At 54.3% G+C, this 22047-nt stretch overlaps 8 protein-coding genes across 8 annotated transcripts; 5 read left to right on the forward strand and 3 right to left on the reverse strand.

The window, feature by feature from the left end:
• Window positions 1-511: 511 nt before the first annotated feature.
• On the forward strand, window positions 512-3841 carry SNOG_13710 (hypothetical protein; the record flags this gene model as incomplete). Its single annotated transcript, XM_001803865.1, has 7 exons — window positions 512-747; window positions 795-1037; window positions 1085-1313; window positions 1359-1663; window positions 1735-2234; window positions 2286-2417; window positions 2472-3841. 7 exons carry the CDS (start codon window positions 512-514, stop codon window positions 3839-3841), a joined length of 3015 nt encoding a protein of 1004 aa, XP_001803917.1.
• Window positions 3842-4160: 319 nt separating this feature from the next.
• On the reverse strand, window positions 4161-5847 carry SNOG_13711 (hypothetical protein; the record flags this gene model as incomplete). The annotated part of the gene is made up of 3 exons (XM_001803866.1): window positions 4161-5414; window positions 5462-5502; window positions 5553-5847. 3 exons carry the CDS (start codon window positions 5845-5847, stop codon window positions 4161-4163), a joined length of 1590 nt encoding a protein of 529 aa, XP_001803918.1.
• A 503-nt stretch (window positions 5848-6350) lies between these two features.
• Window positions 6351-8729, forward strand: SNOG_13712 (hypothetical protein; the record flags this gene model as incomplete). Its single annotated transcript, XM_001803867.1, has 4 exons — window positions 6351-6408; window positions 6574-7971; window positions 8323-8503; window positions 8609-8729. 4 exons carry the CDS (start codon window positions 6351-6353, stop codon window positions 8727-8729), a joined length of 1758 nt encoding a protein of 585 aa, XP_001803919.1.
• A 621-nt stretch (window positions 8730-9350) lies between these two features.
• On the forward strand, window positions 9351-10668 carry SNOG_13713 (hypothetical protein; the record flags this gene model as incomplete). The annotated part of the gene is made up of 3 exons (XM_001803868.1): window positions 9351-9574; window positions 9668-9896; window positions 9964-10668. The coding sequence occupies 3 exons, from the start codon at window positions 9351-9353 to the stop codon at window positions 10666-10668; spliced, it is 1158 nt and encodes a 385-aa protein (XP_001803920.1).
• A 288-nt stretch (window positions 10669-10956) lies between these two features.
• Window positions 10957-12899, reverse strand: SNOG_13714 (hypothetical protein). Its single transcript, XM_001803869.1, has one exon. It carries the CDS (start codon window positions 12434-12436, stop codon window positions 11186-11188), a length of 1251 nt encoding a protein of 416 aa, XP_001803921.1. The 5' UTR covers window positions 12437-12899; the 3' UTR covers window positions 10957-11185.
• An 833-nt stretch (window positions 12900-13732) lies between these two features.
• On the forward strand, window positions 13733-15472 carry SNOG_13715 (hypothetical protein; the record flags this gene model as incomplete). The annotated part of the gene is made up of 2 exons (XM_001803870.1): window positions 13733-13838; window positions 14010-15472. The coding sequence occupies 2 exons, from the start codon at window positions 13733-13735 to the stop codon at window positions 15470-15472; spliced, it is 1569 nt and encodes a 522-aa protein (XP_001803922.1).
• A 358-nt stretch (window positions 15473-15830) lies between these two features.
• SNOG_13716 (hypothetical protein) lies at window positions 15831-17943 on the reverse strand (the record flags this gene model as incomplete). The annotated part of the gene is made up of 2 exons (XM_001803871.1): window positions 15831-17452; window positions 17688-17943. 2 exons carry the CDS (start codon window positions 17941-17943, stop codon window positions 15831-15833), a joined length of 1878 nt encoding a protein of 625 aa, XP_001803923.1.
• A 1850-nt stretch (window positions 17944-19793) lies between these two features.
• On the forward strand, window positions 19794-21033 carry SNOG_13717 (hypothetical protein; the record flags this gene model as incomplete). Its single annotated transcript, XM_001803872.1, has 2 exons — window positions 19794-19887; window positions 19940-21033. The coding sequence occupies 2 exons, from the start codon at window positions 19794-19796 to the stop codon at window positions 21031-21033; spliced, it is 1188 nt and encodes a 395-aa protein (XP_001803924.1).
• Window positions 21034-22047: the final 1014 nt, after the last annotated feature.

The raw sequence follows: 22047 nt of genomic DNA on the forward strand, positions 1-22047 counted from the left end.
CGACCGATTGAGGGCTAGTACTGCCACGCTTGCGAAAGTGGCCACAAATTCGAATACGTCTTGCAGCCAAAGGTTACCAATACCCAGGCCATGCTATCGTTACGACGTTTCGTCGTCGCGGGCCTTGCAGCAAGATCTTTTGCTCGAGACTCTGGCATTTATTGTCTGGTACATTCGCTTTTTACAATGGGAACTACGACCCACCGCGTCATATCAGCGGCGAATTACGGCATTACAGTCGCTGACAATTGTGCTGAGGTCTGGTATTGACCCTGGTGTGCCAACCTCGCATTTGTCCAAGTCCGCTCAGGGACAACTGAACTGGGCACACGGTGTGCAGATCGCAAATCCAACCTTGACGCGTGTCTTGATGGACCTCATATTAGATCCATTCGATGATATCCGCAACTCAGCTGTTTCAGTGCTGCAACTATGCCTCCTAGCTCAACCGATCGCCGGACAGGATGTTGTTCTGGGTACCATCCATCGCTTTTTGGAGCGTGCTGAAAGTATGCAGCTTCGTACTGGGCGCGCTGACCAGGCTGATGGTGTGGCTCGAGCGTATTCGCTGCTGTATTTGTTGCTGGACAACTATCCTGGACCGAAGAATCCGACTAACTTTTCGTCGAGTCTCGACCTGTTCGTGCACTTGAAGCAGACATTGCGGGGCACACTTGTATTTGCTGCACAAAATCTCACGGAAGCAGTCAACGGGAAACCTGTGCACGGAACTTTTGCCGCTCTGAGGTAAGCGCAGAGTTCCCAATAGTTTCCTCATCGCTCATGAACACCAGGTATATCATTGACCAAGAATCATTCTATAACCTCATGTCAAAAGCACCGATGGGGGATTTTGATCAATGGAAGCAAGCACATGACGAGCTTTTGGAGTCTGTTGCTGACTTCTGGAACTCCGTCCAACACATCCTTTGCGCAGATGCGCCTGAAGGCCTCGTTCCTGACGAAATGGAGGAGGAAGCAAGCCTCGACACGAAGGAAATCCTCAGCTACTCTTGGCGAGGTGTGAAAGAAGCTAGGTACGTCTACGGTGCTTACTCCAACGAATAGTCACTAACGGTTCAAGTGTATTGCTTCGTGTTATGATTGCGAAGGCTCCAATCGGTGACGATGAACGGGCGCTCATATCTCCTGCTCTTTTCGAGAGACTAGGTCAGCTCTGCTTCACGCAGCTTCTTGGGCTTCGTCATCGTGGTGCTTTCTCCACTGTTTCGCAAACCTTTGCAGCCTTCTGTAGGCGCTGTGTGTCGTCAAATATTCCAGCACTCCGTGCACTACCTGAGACATGGTACCAGGTATGTTCATGTACATCATGTGTTGAAGTAGGCTAATGGGTAAAGGAAACGCTACTATCAATCCAAGACAAAGCTGGCGCCATCACACGTAGATCTGCCGGTATCCCCGCGCTCATGGCAAGCATCACGGCCGCAGACTCAAACAAGCTCTTTCCACGCGCCATGAGCGACTTGATATCTGAAGCTTCCACCGAAGCTCAGAGCACAAATATCGAAGAGAGTCGGCTACCCCAAGTGCATGCGCTCAACTGCATCAAAGAGTTCTTCACGACTTCAAGGCTCAACGTGGCGTCTGAAGCTTACATGGGCCAAGGGCTCGAACTTGCTGCAAAGACACTGAATTCGAACATGTAAGTACGCCAGAGCACTTTTCTTTACATTTAATGCTGATTCTGTACAGATGGCCTATTCGCAATTGTAGTCTCATGCTCTTCAAAGCGCTGATCGAGCGACTGCTTGGTAGCAGCGAAGCCCAGGACTGGAAGGAGTTAGAACGTGCAAGGACCTCGCGATTCTCATATGATGACTACCCTAGTCTTGTCGCTATCCTCACCGATCTCCTCAATCCCGAAGGCCCACTGAAGCAGTCCATCGAGAGTGCGCCTGCCAGTGGCTCACCGCTTGATCTTCATGGCGGGGAAGGAGTGTTTCCTGCGTTGCAAATCCTGCGACAAGCACGACCTCCAGAAACTCACCTCGACGCCATTGTGGCTTCAGTGGAGAGGCTCTTGGCAAGCCCGCATTGGCATCTTCGTGATATGGCAGCGCGCACTGTAGTCTCGCTGCGACCGGTGCACCAGTTGTACGATGCTACTTTTGCACTTCTTTCAAAGAGAACTGAGTCCCACAATGTCCGACATGGAACACTCCTTGCTGTCAAATACATGGTCAGAAAGCTGCTGCAAAGTCCTGATGCTTTGAGTAAGTTGTTTACGGCATTCGATTAGTCGCAGCACCTAACCATGTTTGCAGACCAAGAGGACTTCAGCCATCTGATGCAAAAGCTAGGCCAGCCCCCCGAGGAATGGTACATTTCCAGTCATTGCCCTTTCACCAGGGCCGCTTTCCTCGATGTGGTCAGCCTCTGTGGCATGGCACTGGCTCGTAGGCCCGACTCGATATTAGTACTACCTGCCTGGGAATCTTTAACAAGCGCAGCATCGATGGGTCCCCAATACAATCTTGGTGTGAGTGCAGCAGCAGGAGATGACTTGCTAAGACAGTCCTTGGCACAAACGTTCTTCATCGATCGCACCATTCTTCGCGAAAACAGTCTTGCGGTCATGACATCGGAGGACTACCAGGGCATGGATGCAGCCTTGGTTCTACTTGCGAATAAAGATCAAGACACTTGTTGCATGGTATTGGAAACGCTTGACCAGATACTAAAGCTTCAGCCAACGAACGGCATCACTATACCACTCGACTTAGTACTAGCACACGTCTACAGCGTGCTGCTATCCGCCAGAGACGCAGAAGTCATTTCAAAAGCCCAAGACGTCCTTGCCAACAGTCTCACGATCGGTACCTATAAGACAAGCTTCTTCGCTCTCGTCTCAGAAGACCAAGTCCTCCTCACCCTCACAAAACTCGAGCACCAATGCCTCTATGGACCACCCTCAAACACCCAAAGCGGCTTACACCTCCTCGGCTTCTTCCTCGACCATGCCTACGCAAACTATCCATCCCAGCGCCCCAGCATACTGAAGGCAATTGCCCGCTACATCCGCATCCTGCGCATGACCATCACCGACACAAATCCCTTCGACATGCGCCTCGCCGCCGCACAGTCGCTATCCGCACTCTCGTCTATCTGGCACGCCGATGGCCCACTCATCCTCGCCCTATCCCTCATCCTCCACACCCTCCTAAACGACGACGACGACGACGAAATCCGCACCCTCGCCGCACGCACAACATCCACCCTGCTCCACTCCCAATCCCACCCAAATACGAACCACACAGTTCCCCTCCTCTCATCCCACCACCTGGCTGCCTTCCTCGCCCAGAAATTCGCCACCTCACTCACCCTCGTGCGGGAAATCTCGCGCCGCCTCATCGACCCCTCAATCCCCTTCGCACAGGAACTAGACAGCGCGAGGACGGAAAACACCGCGCTGTTCGTGCAGGAGAAACAAAACCTCTACTTGGACCCTGCGCTGGATTACGTTTTATACTCGCGCATACTCATGCACTCCAACGTCCCCGCGTCCACGTACCGTCAAATCCAGACTTACACCCTCGCTGCTCTGGCCCTCCTCACGCAAACAGCGCGGCAGGAAAAAGATGGCGCGCTGGGATGGAGCAGTAAGCCCGATGTGTTTGCGCTCGTGGTGCGGGTGATTTGCGCGGCGGAAGTGGTGCTGGGCGCGGAAGTCATGGTGGGATTGAGGCGGTTTGCGGATGCGTTGGAAGCAGGGGAGGGGCATGGGTTGTTGGTTGAGAGGGTAGAGGGGGTGTTGGAGAGGGGGGTTGTGCGGATGCTGGGAGATGTTGGAAGTTCTTTGCGCAGGATTGGAGAGTTGTGAGGGCGGGGAGTTGAATATAACGTGTGGGGTAAATGAGATCGATTCAGGTTGTTAGAGATGGTAGGAGACAAAGGGATGGCTCGTGAGAATCTTGCATTGAACAGCTTCTGGAACGAGTAAAGATGATCAGATTGATATACCACTTGTGTGCTGGAGTCTACTACATTCTTCGTGAAAAATAGAACGAATATCGGAATCAGACCTCCTCATCCACAACAACACACTCCAGCACATTCCAAATCCAGTCCCAATCCCACTTCATCGGACACCCCGCGCCTGTCATAATAAAGAAAAAACTCGCCACCGTCTCGCCACAATACTATCGTTTCAATAACATGCTCAGCGCACTCGGCTCCTGATTGAACTGCCGGCTCACACTCCCATACTTGGCCTGCCACGCGAAGAAGTAAAGCAGCGCAGCCAGCGGCTGCCCTACAAGACAGAAGCTCATCCAGAAAATCATGTTGCCTGCGACTTCGCCCTGGATCCACTTGATCTTGCGGACCGCGTCGGTGAGCGCGACGAGTGGGATTTGAATCATCATGCCGGCGAAGGCGACGCCGATGATGTTGTGCGTGGGCACGCCGACGAGGAGTTCGTGCAGGATGCCGGAGAAGAAGAAGACGATGATTTGCGCAAGGGCAGGGGGGCAGCCGCGGCCGACGAGCGGGGAGTAGATGTGGCGACGCATGAAGTTTGTCACGGGCTTATTCCATGTGGTCCAGTAGGCGCGGATAGAGCTGACGTTCCACCAGTCGCCGTAGAACTCGCGGTCGCCAAACCTCATGATTTCTGCGAGTGCGTTGAGGGCCGATTGAAAGAGGGCGAAGAAGCCGCAGAGCCAGCAGAAGACAGAGATGGTGGAGAGCTTCATGGTGCGTTCGGCGATGGAGGTGAAGTTGAGTGTGAGGATCTTGTCGAGCGAATTTTGCAGCAGAGGGGCGGCGTATTGCGCGGATGCGATCCAGACGACGATACTAAGGCCGGCGAGTTCAAAGAGGCGCTTGAAGACGAAGCCCCAACGGATCTTATCGGTGCGGGGGTAGACAGGCTGGTAAACGAGCGTTGGGGCCCACCAAAAGTAGCACAGATTCTTGAAGTTGATGTTCTGCGGATACGGGCAGCTCTTGTACAGCTCGGGAAGCGGATCGGCCTGTCTTGGATGGAGGTATGCGTGACGCAGATCGCGGTTCGTGAAGGCATACGAAGCACATTTGAGGAAGACAATGATGGCATGAAGCTCGCACATTGTGCCGATGCCAGGGTGGTAGATGTCGTAGTAGACAAACTTGGTCGCAATGTACAGGTTCATGGTAGCATTGATACTGTGGCAGAAGGCTACAATGTACCATATCGAGTTGAAGCTCTTCAGTGCGGCGGCATACCTCTCGGGGGTGTCGTCGTCGTCCTCCTTAGAGATGCGGGCGTATGCGCGTTTCGCCTGCCATGATGCAACAAGCTCGATGAGGTAGGTAACGAACAAGTGTGCGGGAACGAGCAGGTAGAGGAGCAGGCCGGTGACAATGTCGGAGCGTCGGTAGTCGTGACAGCTGATGCAGATCAAGACGCCATACTGCAGCAATTAGCTGTGTGTTGTAATGAAGATGGACTTGAGCGTACCTTTTGCAGATTTACTATCATCAATCGCAGGTTGGAGACGACTGTTGCATGTCAGTTTTGACGGAGTGTTGTTGATTTCGGAAATGCATACGCAGTACGAGGATCATCAGATTGCGGAATCCCTTAAAACTCGGCGAGCTCTCCGAGTCGGAGCTGAGACATGAGGTCCGTCGGAGCGAGTGGGTTGCAAAGACATGGCGGTACTTTGTATCACGAGGGGGGTTGCGAGTGTTTTGGATAGTGCCATTGGTGGTGCCGTTGGTGGTGCCGCTGGTGCTCGGTTGGCTCGCCTGCGTACCAGTTCCCCTGCGGTTGACAGGTCGCGGAGGCATGTCAATGGCGGTAGCGATGGTGGGGTTGGTCATTGTCGAGGTTGACGTCGCCATGGCTGCGGAGAGGGGATTGTGCGGCTCAATTCGTGCCTTCCGTCGCGGGCGGTCCTTCCTGAAGTGCTGTGTACTTATTTGGGCAGGGGATGTGGAATGACGCACGGAAGCGGCAGTGGGACGGAAACAGCTACTTGGCCAGCAGCTCTGGGCGAAAGAGGAGCAACATCAAGCGTCCCATGGCGTGTGTGTGGCTGCGGTTGGGACGAAGATATGGCGGAAAGGCAGTTCTGTTGAATTGCCCCCCCAGCGCGAGTTTATGCAGGTGAGCGCAGGCGGCATCCATGGACAAAGACGGGGACCAGACAAACTACCGCCGCCGTTGTGGCTCGTGAAGCTGTGGCTGAGCGCCAAGCCCAACATGCTTCCCTTTGTCGCGTCGGCGCATACATGGAGCTTCCAACTCGACCTCGACCTGAACCCTCACACAACAACATTGAACAGCCTCTACGCCCTTTCTATGACCAAACCATAAAGGTCACGTGAAGCAGGCGCCTTCCGCCATGGAACGCGAATATCACCCTCGCCAGTTCGAGGACGGCCCTCGACCGCGACCTAAGCGTATGTACTCTTTTATTTGTTGTCACGATGCCTACACATCGGCGCACTATGCGCACAAGCAAAGTTAAGAAAGTCAATTCGGGAGAACTGTTACCACCTTCCCCCCTCCGGCTACACGCTAGAATGTTTTGTATACTCCAAGACAAGAGTGGGCGACGCGCATAGTCTACAAAGCTGGAGCTAACCCGCTGCACATAGGAGCGGTGACTGATTATGGCGCGACCACGGTGCAATGGATGCGCAACCGGCGACCGCGCTACAAGAATGTGCCCATGGCTGAGGTCGAGCGGCCAACCCCCAGCTATGTCGTGGACATGACACCCCCAGCAGCTCGAGTCTCCAGCGCTGCCGAATCAATTCCTGCCAAAGCCGTGCATTCTTCTCTCAACAAAGTCAAACACCCCATCAATGTAGTGAAATGGACGCCAGAGGGCCGACGACTGCTCACGGGCTCTACAAGTGGAGAGTTCACGCTGTGGAACGGAATGGGCTTCAACTTCGAGACCATCATGCAGGCCCATGAGGCTGCCATCCGCTGCGTCGAATACACACACACCGACGACTGGCTGCTGTCAGCTGACCAGACGGGCATAGTCAAGTACTGGCAGACAAACTTCAACAACGTCAAGGAGATCCAGGCGCACACAGAGGCAGTGCGGGGGCTGGCCATTGCACCGACAGACTCCAAGTTCGTCACGTGTGCCGACGACACAACACTGAAGATCTGGGACTTTGCGTCCAGCACGGAGGAGTCGACGCTGACGGGTCACGGCTGGGAGGTCAAGTGCGTGGACTGGCATCCGCACAAGGGGCTGCTAGTATCAGGGTCAAAGGATCACCAGGTCAAGTTCTGGGATCCGCGGACAGGTCGCTGTCTCACAACGCTTCATGGACATAAAAACCCAATAGCAAAGACCATGTTCGAGCCTACCCAAGGACACCTGCTAGCAACATGCGCCCGTGATCACATCGCTCGCATCTTTGACCTCCGCATGATGCGCGACGTTCTCTTGCTAAAAGGACATGACAAGGACATCATGTCCATGACATGGCACCCAATGCACAAGAACCTGCTGTCCACGGGCGGCTATGACGGTGCTATATTACACCACCTCCTCGACGAACAAAATGCACCCGACGACGTGCCACCCTCTATCTCCCCCTACGACGCGGCCGACCCGCAGACCGCGCCTGCGCAAACCATCTACCCCGCGCACACCATCAAGAGAGCTCATGAATACACCGTCTGGTCCATGGACTGGCACCCACTAGGCCACATTCTTGCGACCGGTAGTAACGACCGCATCACACGCTTCTGGACCCGACCACGACCAGGCGACACGAGCTACATCAAAGACCGCTACCACATTGGCGACAAGGCAGCCGAAGAAGAAGGCACATGGGATGGGCGACAGGGCCGGCGACGACGCGCAGAGGAAGAAGAACTCGAAGCCGAAGACGAGGCCGAAGGTCTGGTCGATCAGAAGATGCCTTCCAAGAGCTCCGGCATGCCTGGCTTACCGCCCGGTCTCTCCCTACCAGGTCTTTCCGCAGCACCAGACGGTACATCAAGTTCGTTACCTGGAATTGGTGGCGCACCACATCCACCCCTCCCTCCGCCGCCCCCTGGTGGCTTTCCTCCCTTACCACATGGTGCGGGTTTACCACCACAGTTCCAAGGTATGGATCCTTCGCGGATCGCACAGCTCATTCAATCCGGCGCTATCCCTCCCCCGCCAATACCACATCACGGCGGCCCGCCACCGCCACATTCAAATGGCCCTCCTCCTCCCTTCCCACCGTCCGGGTTCCCAGGCTTCCCTCCACCAGGTATGCCTGTGCCACCGCACGGAATGCCACCACTACCTCACCATATGCCACCCCTACCGCAGGGTATGCCGCCTATGCCACCAGGCTTCCCTGGTTTCCCTCCTCCAGGTATGGGTGTGCCGCCCCCGCCGCCGAATTTCCAGAATGGAGGACCAGTGGGTGGACAGGAGGGCGGGGATGCAGGGATCAGGCGGAGAGCGCCGCTGCCGGAGCAGGATGATGCGTTAAAGGAGGAGATGAGGCAGGGACGGTACAGGAAAGCTAGGTGAGGCGGGACGAAGGTGTATGAGTACGATTGAAGAGAAGAGGCAGATATGATGACAGACGGAGTTACTATTCTTCATCCTTTACAACAAATCTAATCCCCAAGATTCTACATCGACACTTGGAGGAGTTTGACACTCTTTGCTGAGTCATACATCTGGTCCTTCTCACAGAAGACCTGTTCAATACCAAAGCTCCAGACCCTGATCCACTACCTACGCGTCTAGAAAGTGGCCCGTCCATCGTTCCCACATCCCTAGCACCAGGGTCTCGGGCCCATCACCGCGCCTAGCCCCCGGCAGGAAATTTTCTGCATGTTCGGTAGACGTGGCGTGCATGGCAAAAGGAAACATGCATGTCCTCCCAAGAAAGAACCAATGTCGAATCTAGCATGAAAGGTCGCAGCAGCGCAAAGCAAGATCAAGCGAGCTACCCCTCACCTCGGCCGTCCTTCCCGCCAAACAAACCTCGCGATTCTCAACATATGCCCGCGCCAAAGAAAAAGTAAAATGCGAACGCAAATCGCAAACGTCTACATGTATCCTCGGTCGACTCTCGCCTGCGGCCCAGGGCTTCCAGAACGTGCATGGTCTAGACTGCACGCGGCATGGCTTCGGAGCAAACCTGTGGGTCGACCAGCATCGAGCGCGAAGCCAAGCGAACTTTTCTCTCTACGCGTGTGGTGAGCGATTAGTGTCGAGGTATAAGTGGCGTGCGCGCTCCCCGCTACTTATTACTCTTGTCAAATGTACACTTGCCTTGCATAAAGACAACCTTTTTTTTTCCCCGTGAGCGACTTGAGGAGTTTTGCGCTCGCGAACTTGTACACAAAGCTCCAATTGCGAATCATGTCGGCGCCGATCCAACCTGCCGGCGCGGAGGGGTTTTACGGCTCCAAGGACCACCGGGAAGAGGGCGCGCAGGACAAGACGGGCGCGGGGATTGTCGTCACGCACGCTGGAAACGATGCGGGCGCGCAGGCGAATCCGACGCTCGAGGCGGTTGCGGAGAGTAAAGGACGGTGGTTCCAGTACGTCAAGACGAAGCAGTTTTGGATCACGCTGCTTCTGGGGCAAGGTAGAATTTCCCCTTCCATGCCATGAAAAGCAACCTGCGAGGCGAGATGCTAACGCCTGGTGGAAATAGTCCTTGCAATCTGCATCACGTCAACCAACACGCTGTCCACGCTCCTCGCAAACGAAGGAACCTCGATCCCCGCTTTCCAGTCGTTTTTCAATTACGTCCTGCTCAACCTGATCTACACGACGTACACGATTTACAAATACGGGTTCAAGAGGTGGGCACGGCTGTGTGTGGTTGATGGATGGCGGTTCTTCATCCTAGCGTTCTTCGACGTCGAGGGAAACTACTTCGTCGTGCTGGCATATCGCTACGTGAGTTTTAATAAACACCCCTTCAAAAACCATGCAGACAACTAGAGTTACTAACACACCGCCCTAGACGACCATCCTCTCCGCGCAACTCATCAACTTCTGGGCCATTGTAATCGTCGTCGTCATCTCCTTCTTCTTCCTGCGCGTGCGCTACCACTACACGCAAATCTTCGGCATCCTGCTGTGCATCGGCGGGCTGGGCGTCATCTTCGGGTCCGACCACATCACAGGCGCCAACGCGTTTGGCGCCAGCGACGCCGTCAAGGGCGACCTGTTCGCGCTGCTCGGCGCCACCTTCTACGGCCTGAGCAACGTCTTTGAAGAGTTTCTCGTCTCGGAGCGCCCGCTGTATGAAGTCGTCGGGCAGCTCGCGTGGTGGGGCATGTTTATCAATGGCACGCAGGCCGGCATCTTCGACCGCTCGTCGTTCCGCAGCGCGACGTGGAATTCAAAGGTCGGCGGGTACCTCACGGGGTACACGTTCATCCTGACGCTGTTTTATTCGCTCGCCCCGCTGCTCTTCCGCCTCTCCAGCGCCGCGTTTTTCAACATTTCCCTGCTGACTGGCAGTTTCTGGGGCGTCGCCATTGGCCGTCAAGGTCTTCCACTTGAGCATACACTGGATGTATCCCATTGCGTTTGTGCTGATTATTCTGGGCCAGGTGATTTATTTCCTGAGACAGACTCAGCTGGGGGATGCGTTGAAGCCGTGGTTGGGCGCGGATCAGGGCAAGGGGCATGCGGGGTTGGGGACGGCGAGGAAGAGGGTTGAGCGGCCGGATGCTATTGTCTAAGTAAAGTGGGGATGGGAGAGCTGTGCTGCGATACCCCGGAAATGGATTGGAATAGGAGAGGAGGAGAAATGAAATATAATTATACGAGCACCTTCTCGTTCATTTTGTCACAGATACATGTGGAGTCTACTTCGTCGCGGCAGCTCTTTTTGCTGGAGTAGGAGAACAATAAATACATCGTAGGCCACACTTGATGAAACAGTAATTATGTCAAGCCAGCCATAGATGTCACCAATGGATCATGCACAACACAAGGACTTGAGCAATTGAGCATGCGAGAAGCACTTTTATTGGCTAGCTAGAGTAGGAAGAGCAATGTTGAAAGCTTCCCACAATCCCAGTACGGTGAAGACAAGAGGGGAGTGAACCGCGCGCCGTAAGATCAAACGCAATAGCAGGAATATTGCTAGAAGCAAGACATGTAAGGACTGGCATCAGTTGGCAGATCCGCAAACTTCACACCTTCCATCTCCCGAGAAGTCCCTGTGTCAGGCTTTACTCGGAGTCATCCTCCTCGTCACTCTCAGCAGTCTCGAGCCAGTCCTTGAACTTCTCGGCAGACTTGCGCACGTTCTTGCTGACCTTGATGTCGACGTACTTCTTGCTGGCCTTGGCGCACCAGGGCTTGAGGACCTCCTCAGAGCAGAGATCGTTGTCGTAGACCTTCATTAGGATAGGCGAGACCTGAGCGATCAGCTCGGGCTTGTCGTTTCCGACAAAGCGCTCAATACCGCCGAGGAAGGCCTTCTCGTGCTTCTCTGAGGTGATCATCTTCTTGAGCATGGGCGCACGGGTGTCGATCTGCTTGACGATCTTATCGGAGAAGAGGGTCTGGGGAATGACGGTAAGCGTGCGGTGCTTGTCCTCGATACCGAGCTCCTTGGCCTTCAGGAAGATCTCGACATTGTCAAGCTTATCGACGCCACCCTTCTCCGCAGCAGTGTCAAGGATCCATTTGCCGAAGACGTCGTAGGAAGAACCTCCCTCTTCGTCGGCCTCAATCACCAAAGCACGCTTGAGGTCGTCAGGGAGCTGCTGGGCGCGGGCGCGCATGGCTTCCTCAGAGGTGTCAATGTGCCACTCGACCTCCTTGGCCTCCTCTTCTTCAATCTCCTTGGCGCCCTCCTGGATCTGGCGGGTGAGCTCGTCGTCACTACCAGCCTCGATCTCGTAATCGCCATTGGCATCGTCATCCTCTGCGCTGTCACCGGGGCTGCCGCCATCGGGGGAGGTGGGCTCGCCCTTGGCCTCGGCTTCCTTGCGGGCACGACGATCGGCCTTCTTGGTGGACTTGTCCTTCTTGCCCTTCTTGGGCTCGCTCTTCAAGATGAAAGCAGTAAGCTTGAGGCGCGGGTCGACGTCGGAGATCTTTCCGCAAGCCTTGCAGTCGAGCGTGATGTTGCCATCCTTGATGTGGACATCGGTCTCGGGGTTCTTGCACTTCTTGCAAAGAACAAACTTGGTGATGAAGCCGTCGAGGTAGTCCTGGAGCTTGCTAGCATCGTGGGCGCCGTTGATGATCCAGCGGTCGTCATTGGGGTTGGTGTTGGTCTGGGCTCCGAGCTCGAAGCCGAAGTACTTGATGACGTGAGCGGGAGGGCGGGCAAGTGAGTTGGCGACGCTGCTCAGGTTGACAATGACGGTCTTGATGCCGTTGCCTTTGCCTTCAATCTTGGACTGGATGCGCTCCATCTTGTAGCGGTAGAAGGAGTCGGCGACATCGCGACGAATGTTGATGGTAGCCATGGTGACGGTTGGGGAGTGAGGTGACTGGGTGGAGGGTTTACTTTTGGTGGAGCTGGAGCGGGCGGACGTGCAAGGTCAGGTCGAAAATGTTGACGAGGGCCGAAAGAGACATGCAGTAGATGCAGTCTCTGGGTATGTGTGTTGGACGTGTGTGACTCCGGGTCAGGGTGGACTAGGTTAGCCGTTGGTGCAGTGGATGGAACTGCTGGGTATCCGCGTACAGCGAAATTTTTGCAGTTTGGGGGGAGGTTCGACTCGGAAAGAGGTGCTTTGGCGCGAATACATATACCGCAGTTGTCTGAACGGCTGTGTGGTGCGGGTCTGGTGCTTGCGCAGTCCTGTAGGGAAAGGTGGCGGTTTGGGCACGTCGCTTGGTCGGGCGACTCTGCGGGCGGGTTGGCGCGTGGTGTGGGGGGTTTGTATAGCTGTTGCCAGTGACGGGGACTGGGGAGGGCGGTTTGTGTGGATTTTTGAGCGTGAGTGTGCGAGGTGGAGTGCGGGCAACGGGACGTGGTGGAGGGACTTAGTATTTAAAGCCTTGCGGAGTTAGAAATTTGGCCCGAGCGCCAACGAACCACGGCAGCAGCCCGCGTCAAACCACACAAGCATCACCGTCCGCCTGCGTGTCATGTGTTAAGCCACGTACGTGACCCGTCAGACTGCATTGCTGCAATTGCTCCGTGGCAATCCATTTGCCTGCGACGCTCGTTGCCATGGAATACCGGCTGCGGCATGCAAGCGAGCAATCGCTCTCCGACTGTGCGTGTTCGTAGATCATCAAAGAGATTTTCTAGCTCACAGACGTCTGCCTGGAACGTGATCCGACAATCGGGAAGCTGCGGGTCACTGCGCCAACCGTGTCATCCTTGGAGCGACCCTTACTTTCCTGTTATGGATGTGAAGGCAGGAACGGGTTGTTGAGCCACACGCCGATAATACGCATACTCTTGTGTGCTAGACGGATTGTCTCCAAACAGAACCTCCGGGATACGGTTCCTCTCTCTCAACATGATCATCGTTGTCTCCGCTGCGGCCTGTTTGTTAGCTTACAAACGTGGGGCAATCGTTTGATGGCATCTCTCCACAGTCGGTCAACGGTGACTTCACCATGTCAAAACTTCACATGCTTTTCATTACACCGGTGTAGACACTAAGCATTACCAAGTTATTTTGGGGCCAAAGCTAACGAAAAGCTACTACGAAGTACGGAGTGCGTCATCAGCCGCGTTCGATTTTCTTTCGCGAATGTGGGGTTAAACTCTCACTACCACACTACTCTCTTGACCAATCGCAACGATGAAGGAACAGGTCGACTACTCGCTGTATCTCGTGACTGACTCGACTGAGGCCATATTGGGCTCGAGAGATTTGGTCGATGTTGTTGAGCAAGCTTTGTTAGGAGGTCGGTCGTTCTTTCCTTTTACAATCGGCTATTTTCATGGACATTACCCACCGATATCACGATGATGACTGACATGCTGTAAAGGAGTCACCATCGTCCAGTACCGTGACAAGACATCCGATACAGGTCTCCTCATCTCAATAGCGAAACAACTCCATGAAAAATGCAAAGCCCACAACATTCCCCTCCTTATCAATGACCGCGTGGACGTAGCTCTGGCAGTGGGCTGCGAGGGAGTTCATCTAGGCCAAGATGACATGAACATCTCTTCAGCCCGCCACATCCTTGGTCCAGATGCCATAATCGGAGCAACCGTCTCCTCCATCGACGAAGCCCGCATAGCCGTCGAGCGAGGAGCAGACTACCTGGGCATCGGCACTCTGTACGCCACCAACACCAAGAAAAACGCAAAAGACATCATCGGCATCAACGGCATCCGCAAGATCCTGCGCCACCTCGAACAGGGAAACGACGCAGAGAAGAAAGTCAAAACAGTCTGTATCGGCGGCGTCAACGCTTCCAACCTCCAACGCATCCGATACCAACTCCACGCCCCATCCTCTCCATCCACCCCACCCAAAGCAATCGATGGCGTCGCCATCGTCTCCGCCATAATCGGCGCCCCAGACCCCAAAGCCGCATCAGCTCACCTCTCCATTCTCTCAACTTCCCTCCCCCCATTTAAATCGCATTCCACAGAACCTCATTTCTGGCTCGAAAAAGAATCCGACGAGATCGCGCACATCCTCACCTCCGCCCTGACCGCCACTTCAAACGTGAAAAAGACGGCTCCACTATCCCATAACATGACCAACCTCGTCGTCCAAAACTTCGCCGCAAACACCGCCCTATCCATCGGCGCATCGCCCATAATGGCAAACTACGGTGCTGAAGCGGACGACCTATCTGCCCTCAATGGCGCGCTGGTAGTCAACATGGGCACCGTCACGCCCGACGGCCTGCGCAACTACGCCCAAGCCATCCGCGCATACAATCTCTCCGGCGGGCCTATCGTCCTCGATCCCGTGGGCGCGGGGGCTACATCCGTCCGGCGCGCGGCGGTCGCGGAGTTGATGAGCGCGGCGTACTTTGACTTGATCAAGGGAAACGAGCGGGAGATCCTGGCTGTTGCGAGGGCAAGCGGGTTCAGCGTGGACGACAGCACGCAGCAGCGCGGCGTGGATTCTGGGGACGCGCTGTACACGCTCGAACAACGCGCATATATCGTGGCTCGCCTGGCCTTGCGCGAACGGAATGTCGTGCTGATGACGGGCGCGACGGATGTGATATCTGATGGCATCCGCACGTATGCGATATCCAACGGTCATGAGTATCTGGGCAAGATTACGGGCAGTGGGTGTACGTTGGGCACGACGCTCAGTGCGTATTTGGCGGCGAATAGGGGGGATAAGTTACTTGCGGCTGTGGCGGGTGTGCTGCATTATGAGATTGCTGCGGAGCAGGCGGCAGGGAGGCAGGCTGTCAAGGGGCCGGGCACGTTTGTGCCGGCGTTCATCGATGAGTTGTATAATTGCAGTGTGGAGATTGCGGAAGGGACGAAGACGTGGGAGGGCGTGGCGAAGATTAAGTGTTTGAAGGATGTTCCAGATGCTGGGTTGTTGAAGGAGGTCTGAGTGAGGTTAGTTGGAGATGTAAGTTACTCTGAATATAGCTGTCTCTCAGTGATACGGCTCGCTTGCAGTTGCGGCGAAATTATGACAGAGTCGACAATATTCGCTCGTGAAGATCCATTATGTCATTACAGATGCGCGCGCCCTATCTGCGCACCCACAGAATATGCTTAGACTCTTAGAATATGTTCAAAGCCAAAGCCCATGGTATCTAAAATTCCCCATCCATAACACCAGGGGACCGTGATCCGGGTATCATAGTCAGCAGACTGTGAAATACCCGATGTGTACCGTATGCGCCAATATCGCTGAAAATGTGAAACGCCGCGCAACTAACAAATGCGATGGGAAAGAGTCATTATTACGATGAGGATGAAGCGGAGTCATCAGCTGCAGGCGAAAGTGCCGCTGCGCTGCTGACGCGACGAGCCTCAATGGCGTTCTGGACCTCGGTGCCTGCCATTTGCTGCCACCTCTCCCGCGTGTCTTGATCTGTTAAGGCATCGGCTCCTGCCTCTCCAACCTTCTCATACAAAAGACGCGAAACGTCGCGGTTTATGTCTGTGTATTGCTCTTTTGTGACTTCCTTCTTCAAGTACACGGGTTTGAGGACTGCGGTGACCATGCGTTGGAGTTCGGCTTTGGTCGAATAAGACAGCGCGGGACGTGATGGAGACGAGTCCTTGGAGCGAGGCGGGCTACTGAGACCAGCGGAGCGGTGCGCGATGGCGCGCCGACCAAGTCGCTCCTCGTCGGCGGGCGAGTATGGAGAGTATGTAGGAGATCGCTGCTGGTCCTGCTGCACAGGCGATTTGGAGCGGGTGAGGTTCAGTGGTGGTGGAGTGCTCATGCCTTGGGCCTTTTGGTAGATGGGCGACAAGCCTGGCGATGTGGGTGAGCAGGCACGCTCAACAATAACACGTCGCGGTTGGGGAGCGGCGATCTCCTTCTCGCGTTCTGCAAAGCGGTTGACCTCGACTTCTTGTAACAATGACTGTAAGAAGCCAGGAGTTGAGGCTGCTTCGCCATTGACAGCAGGTGGCGACGATGCTGTTGTCGGGACTGCAGAGGACGCGGCCGTATTGCGACGAGCTGCCGTTGCGGATGACTCGCCGTTATCCAAGTGCAGGCGTGTGCGAGGGCGTTTAAGTTTGCGTTCGGGTTGTGGCTCCCTGGGCTCAGAATCGGCGGGGGACGCAGGCGAATCGTTCGACTTCCGCTTCCTGCCACCGCGGCGGCTTGTTGTTGTGCTTGCAACGCTTGGTGCCACATTTCCCTCATCTTGTGCAAGCTGCTCTCGTGCCTTTTCGAATTGATTCCATGCGCGGATCTCCTCCTGTGACTCAGGGTCTCGAGGTGTCTTTGGAGGTTCGCGATGGAGTGTGCGATTGGTGGGTCGTGACGAACGGTTCGACCCTCGCCGGCGGCTGTGGACGTTGTCGGCGGCTGCGCGAAAACGAGTGCCCGCGCCCATCTGACGCGCAAGCTCGAAGCGACGGTCCCACTCATGATTTTCGCGTCTCAAAACCTCCGACTGGTTTTCTGACTGTTCTTCGTCTTCAAATGGAAATTCGATGTCGAACTGCAGTCGATCCCAGACACTCTGCCACACACCAACCCATTCATCGGGCCCTCTGTTGTGGCGAGGCACTCGGCTGCGACCGTTGATCCAGGCAGCAGGACCTCGGGGAGGTGGACGCCGCAGGGAGGCGGACTCCACCAAGCCACTCTCCATGCAGGGCTGGCAGTACCATGCGCCGCGCGATGGCATCCGGTCGAGGCCAGCACAGAATACGTGCGAGAGCTGCTCACAGCTATGGCAATACATCAGCTGGGATGCATCACCGAATTCGTCGCAGACCATGCACGCGTCATAGCTGCCATCGTCCTCGAGGCCGAGGTCCTCGTCGTCGACGATCATTGACGGATCGATGTCAGCTACTTGCTGCTTATCTCGGACAGCATATTCCGAGAGCTTAGGACCTGTAGTATGTTAGCATGCGAGATCTTGGCGTTAATGATGCTGAACTGCGGTGAGTGAGTCGTGCGGAGGTTAAGCTGAGCTCAACTGACCATTTAGCCAGTAGATGTGCGGCTGTCTAAGCAACAAGAGCACTCTACAACTACACGATCCAGTGGCGTCCAGTTCCGTGGAATGACATACCTCCAACGCGGGCGCTTAGCTCGACTAGATTAAAGCTCGCTCGGCATATCGGACAGCTGTTTGCTCTCTCGACCCAGGGCTTCAGGCATTCGTTGTGCAGGTCGTGACCACATGGCAGTAGGTGCGCGACCAGTTCATCGTCAGGGGTGGCGGGTTGGGAGGCCGTCTTTCGGCTCTTGGTGTTGGCGTTGTGTTGATGAGCACCATCAGCACCATCAACCGAATGCGTCGCAAAAGACGAATCGGCGGCGATAGGGCCTTCGTCTTGGGGGACGAGGTCGCCGAGGCAGACTATACAAGTCTCGGCCATTGGAGTGGTATTTCGACGGGATATAGCGAAAAGGTTGATCGACGCGATTCATAAGTTGGAGAGGATAGGAAGGTGAAAGGGAAGCCGGCGGTTTAAGTAGTGGGGTCACTAGCGCCGATCATGCTCTATGGCGCGCATCAGCCACAACTCTTAGGCAATAACGGATGACCGATTAAACTGTGACAAGGGCAGGACCGAAGAATAGCGAAAGAATAAGCTGATCTCGCTTCAACAAAGAGAGTCCAGACCTAGAACGTTGGATGACGCAGCGGACTATCAGCTTCAGGCTTGCCTTACCACGTGTCACAGCTACCTAAGCGATGGCCCATATGACTTGCTAGGTCATGAACACCTCCCGGAATGCAAACAATGTTTCAGGCGCCGTTGCGCCGTTGCGCTCGTTCATGCTCGCTCCCTGGCGGATCTACATTGGTGCTGCGGTAGCATCGAGGCTCCATCTTCAGATCACTCGTTGAGACATGTGTCTTCGGTGTCCGTGACATAGCCTAGAAAGGGAGACCGCCTGGATTTGTGTATAACGATGGAACCGCGGGTACAGCTGAGCATTATCTTCAATCCATTGCAATGGGCTGATTGCGAGCCAGGGAAGCGATAAGCACCAATGTACTAGTAACTCGCAATCAAGTCCCCAACATAGTCTCGTTGTATTGGTTGTAGAACTGTTAGTAGCCACAACATTGTGCGATGTGCGCGAAGCAAATGGCATTGTCGCGACCATAGCGGGGCTGATTCAGCGAGCCAGACTCCTCGAAGTCTTGACAAGTCACTGGTGACGGGAGAGTTGCTCGGTCGCTACGAAGGAACGCGCGAGGCAGGCGCGATAGGCCAAAATGTAAACGCTTAGTTCTTGTATTCTCTACGTCTAATGCCTCGCGACACTGTAAGCGCCCGAGTGGAGGTACTGCTGCGCGCGGAGGCGCATTTCGCTCGCAAGCAACGGTCGGAGGTACATTTCGACGGGTACATCGGTGCTTCTCGGTAACAATTTGGCAGTCTGCAGGCCTTTGAGACGAGATTAGCCATGCTGCTATGCTGTGAGAATTGCAGAAGCTGACCGTGTCATCTCGAAGCCCCCCCGCTTTCAGCAAGTCAACAGTTCTCAGTCATCCAATAAGAAAGGAAAGGAACCCTAGCAGACAAAATCTGCATGCCTGATCGTGGTTGTGGTGCCTTGACAGAGCGCTTCAGCGTGCAGGCGGTGAGGTGAACTTTGTTGTCGTTGTGTGTCTTCTGCTTCATCAGCCGAACGCCAAGCCATATCCAGGCTAGCCACATTGGTCGACATTCGTCCCATCCTTACATACTTTCGAACGCTAATCGCCTTATGTGCATCTATTGTTAAGGGACTTAAAGTGCGGTACTCGTTGTTGCTGACGCGTCAAACCATGGGAGATGCGGGGTGGCAAAGACGGTTACAAGCTTGTGACATTTGACGTAGCGCCTGCTCGCGCCTGCCGAAAAATATGGCGGTTACCCAATGTAGCGCTTTGTCCGTCACCATAGGCACGCCCTTCCTGAGTTTTCGCCCGCTCGAGAGGACCTCGTTCTCTTCACAGTTCCATCACGCTGTCGGATCGTCAAACAAACAAATTTGAATCAGTTCAACGAAGCAATGGCTTCGACAACGCGAGAGTATGAGCTTATCCTGGTACGTTTCGCTAGATTACTGCGCATGAAACATGTTGATAAGGAGACCTTAGCTAGGAGCGACTGGCTACACGGGCAAACTTGTCGCAGAATGGATAAGCACTCAACTTCCCGAGGACCTCAAATGGGCGATTGCTGGACGGTAAGGATCACCAACATAATGTTCAAGTCACCACGTGTTCATGATTCTGACAGAAGCGCGTGACAGAAGCGCCAAGAAGCTGCAGGCTGTTGTCGATGAGTTGAACGCGTTGAGCCCAGGACGAAAGCAACCCGGTAATGAACGAAATTCTAATTTCAATATGTACTAGGCTGACTGCTATACCAGACATTGAAACTTGCGAGATCAACGAAGACCAGCTGAACGACCTAGCGAAGAAGACCAAGCTCATAATAAGCACCGTTGGACCCTTTATGTTCTATGGCGAACCTGTTATGGCGGCATGCATAAATAATGGCACGCACTACCTCGACAGCACGGGAGAGGTACCCTGGGTCTACGACATGATCGCCAAATACGACACACTTGCAAAGAAGAACAACAGCATCGTCATTCCCCAATGCGGTCTCGATTCTGTTCCAGCTGACATCATGGCGTATGTTCTCGCAAAGGAAGTACGCAAGCGTTACAACGCCGCCTGCGAGAGAGTTATCATGACCCTCTACGACTTCAAGAGCGGTATCAGTGGAGGCACCAGCCTTACGATGTTGGAGCTCTTCAACAATTATTCGCTTGGCCATCTGGCCAAATCCATGCACCCTTACTCACTCTCGCCTGTCAAATCCGACAACACCGTTGGCACTCCCGCGGGAAGCTTCCCACATAACCTGCTCGGACTACTCTCTGTGCCTGAACTGGGAGGCTTGCAGACTGTAGGACTTATGGCTTCGGTCGACGAGTGTATCACTCATCGCTCCTGGGGCTTGTACTCTCAAGCTGCACAATCGACAAACGATGCTTCAGTCTCGTACGGTCCACGCTTCCGCTTTAATGAGTATATGCGCGCCGGCGGTGTTGTCAGTGCGCTGCTCGTTAAACTTGCTCTCGGCTCCGTAGGACTCTTCCTGGCGCTCCCACCAACACGATGGATCCTCGCCCCTCTAATGAAGAAGTTTCTCATCCCAGCGCCAGGCGAAGGGCCAAGTAAAGAGAAGATGAAGAAGGATTTCATGAACTACCGCGGCGTCGGCGTCGCTGAAGACGGAAAAGGCAAAGTCACTGCTAAGATTGACATCGCGCACGGTGGCTATGTCGCGACGGGAATGACGTTGAGTGCTGCTGCGAAGGTCATTCTGAGAGGCAGATTGGAGGACACTGAAGCTGGAAGGTGTGGTGGTGGCATTCTGACGCCGGCGACTCTGGGCGATGAATATGTCAAGACGCTCGACGACTTCGGCGTCAAGATCAACATCGACAACTAAAGACGACTCGCAAGATTCCATCTGATGTTTGGATTGCTAAAGGACTTTTCCACATTTGCGTATTGCTAGCGGTTAGGCAATGAATTTCCATCGCGCGTTTCTAAAGTTATGTCCATTAGCACGTGATCGCGCGCTGCGCTCGTGCCGGGGTAGACGACCCTTCATTTGATGACGACCTACCATAAGATTCGAAGGAAAAGCAACTTCCTTGGCTGCCGGGAAATGTTTCCTACGCCAATGTGTTCACTTACCTCAATCTGCTCAATTCCGTAAAGATAGTCAAAAAATAACATTCAGCTTGGTTCGTATGTAAAACTGCTTTTTCAGAAATTTTGTCCTTGTGTTACTCAAGATCCACACTTTTGTCACCTAAAACTGCTTATTCCGATATGATGGTGTTCTGGGCAGTTCCTTTCCTCACATTTTACTGTCTCAACATCCTAACTCTTACCTGACTTCTCTCAATTATTACTCTCCGACACGACCCTGAAACCCCCACGCCTTTTGGCGGGCGATTACATCACTTGGGAATTTGCCTCTGCCTCGTTTTCTACTCTCGATCTTGTCCTATTGTGTCGATACATCATCGGTGCATAGCCTTTTGTTACACGTTCGCTGGCGTACACTGAGGCTCACATCCGATACATTTGTGCAATGGAATTGTCATATCATGAGCCACGCATGCAAGATACCAAAGCTGAAATTAGCTATGACATATGGTTGATGGTGCTTGACTTGGTAGGTGCACTACACTTTTTACAAAACCGCATCAGTACTGATACAGACGAGTTGACAATTCTCTCGTCCGATATAACAACATTATGTCTGCTATCTAAAGCACTTCACAGTGTAGCTGTGGCGTGTCTTTATCATACCGTGCTTGTGCGGTTGTGAGATGAATGATCGATGCAAAGTTTCAATCGGGGGCTACGCGGCATCTCCAGAAGACGAGGTCATTAATTTGGGCCGGTGGGGTGGGGGGGCCGGGTCTCCTTGTAATGGCAGGCACTCCAT

The sequence above is a fragment of the Parastagonospora nodorum genome (genome assembly GCF_000146915.1).
Source record: "Parastagonospora nodorum SN15 chromosome Unknown scaffold_28, whole genome shotgun sequence".
NCBI lineage: Eukaryota > Fungi > Ascomycota > Dothideomycetes > Pleosporales > Phaeosphaeriaceae > Parastagonospora > Parastagonospora nodorum.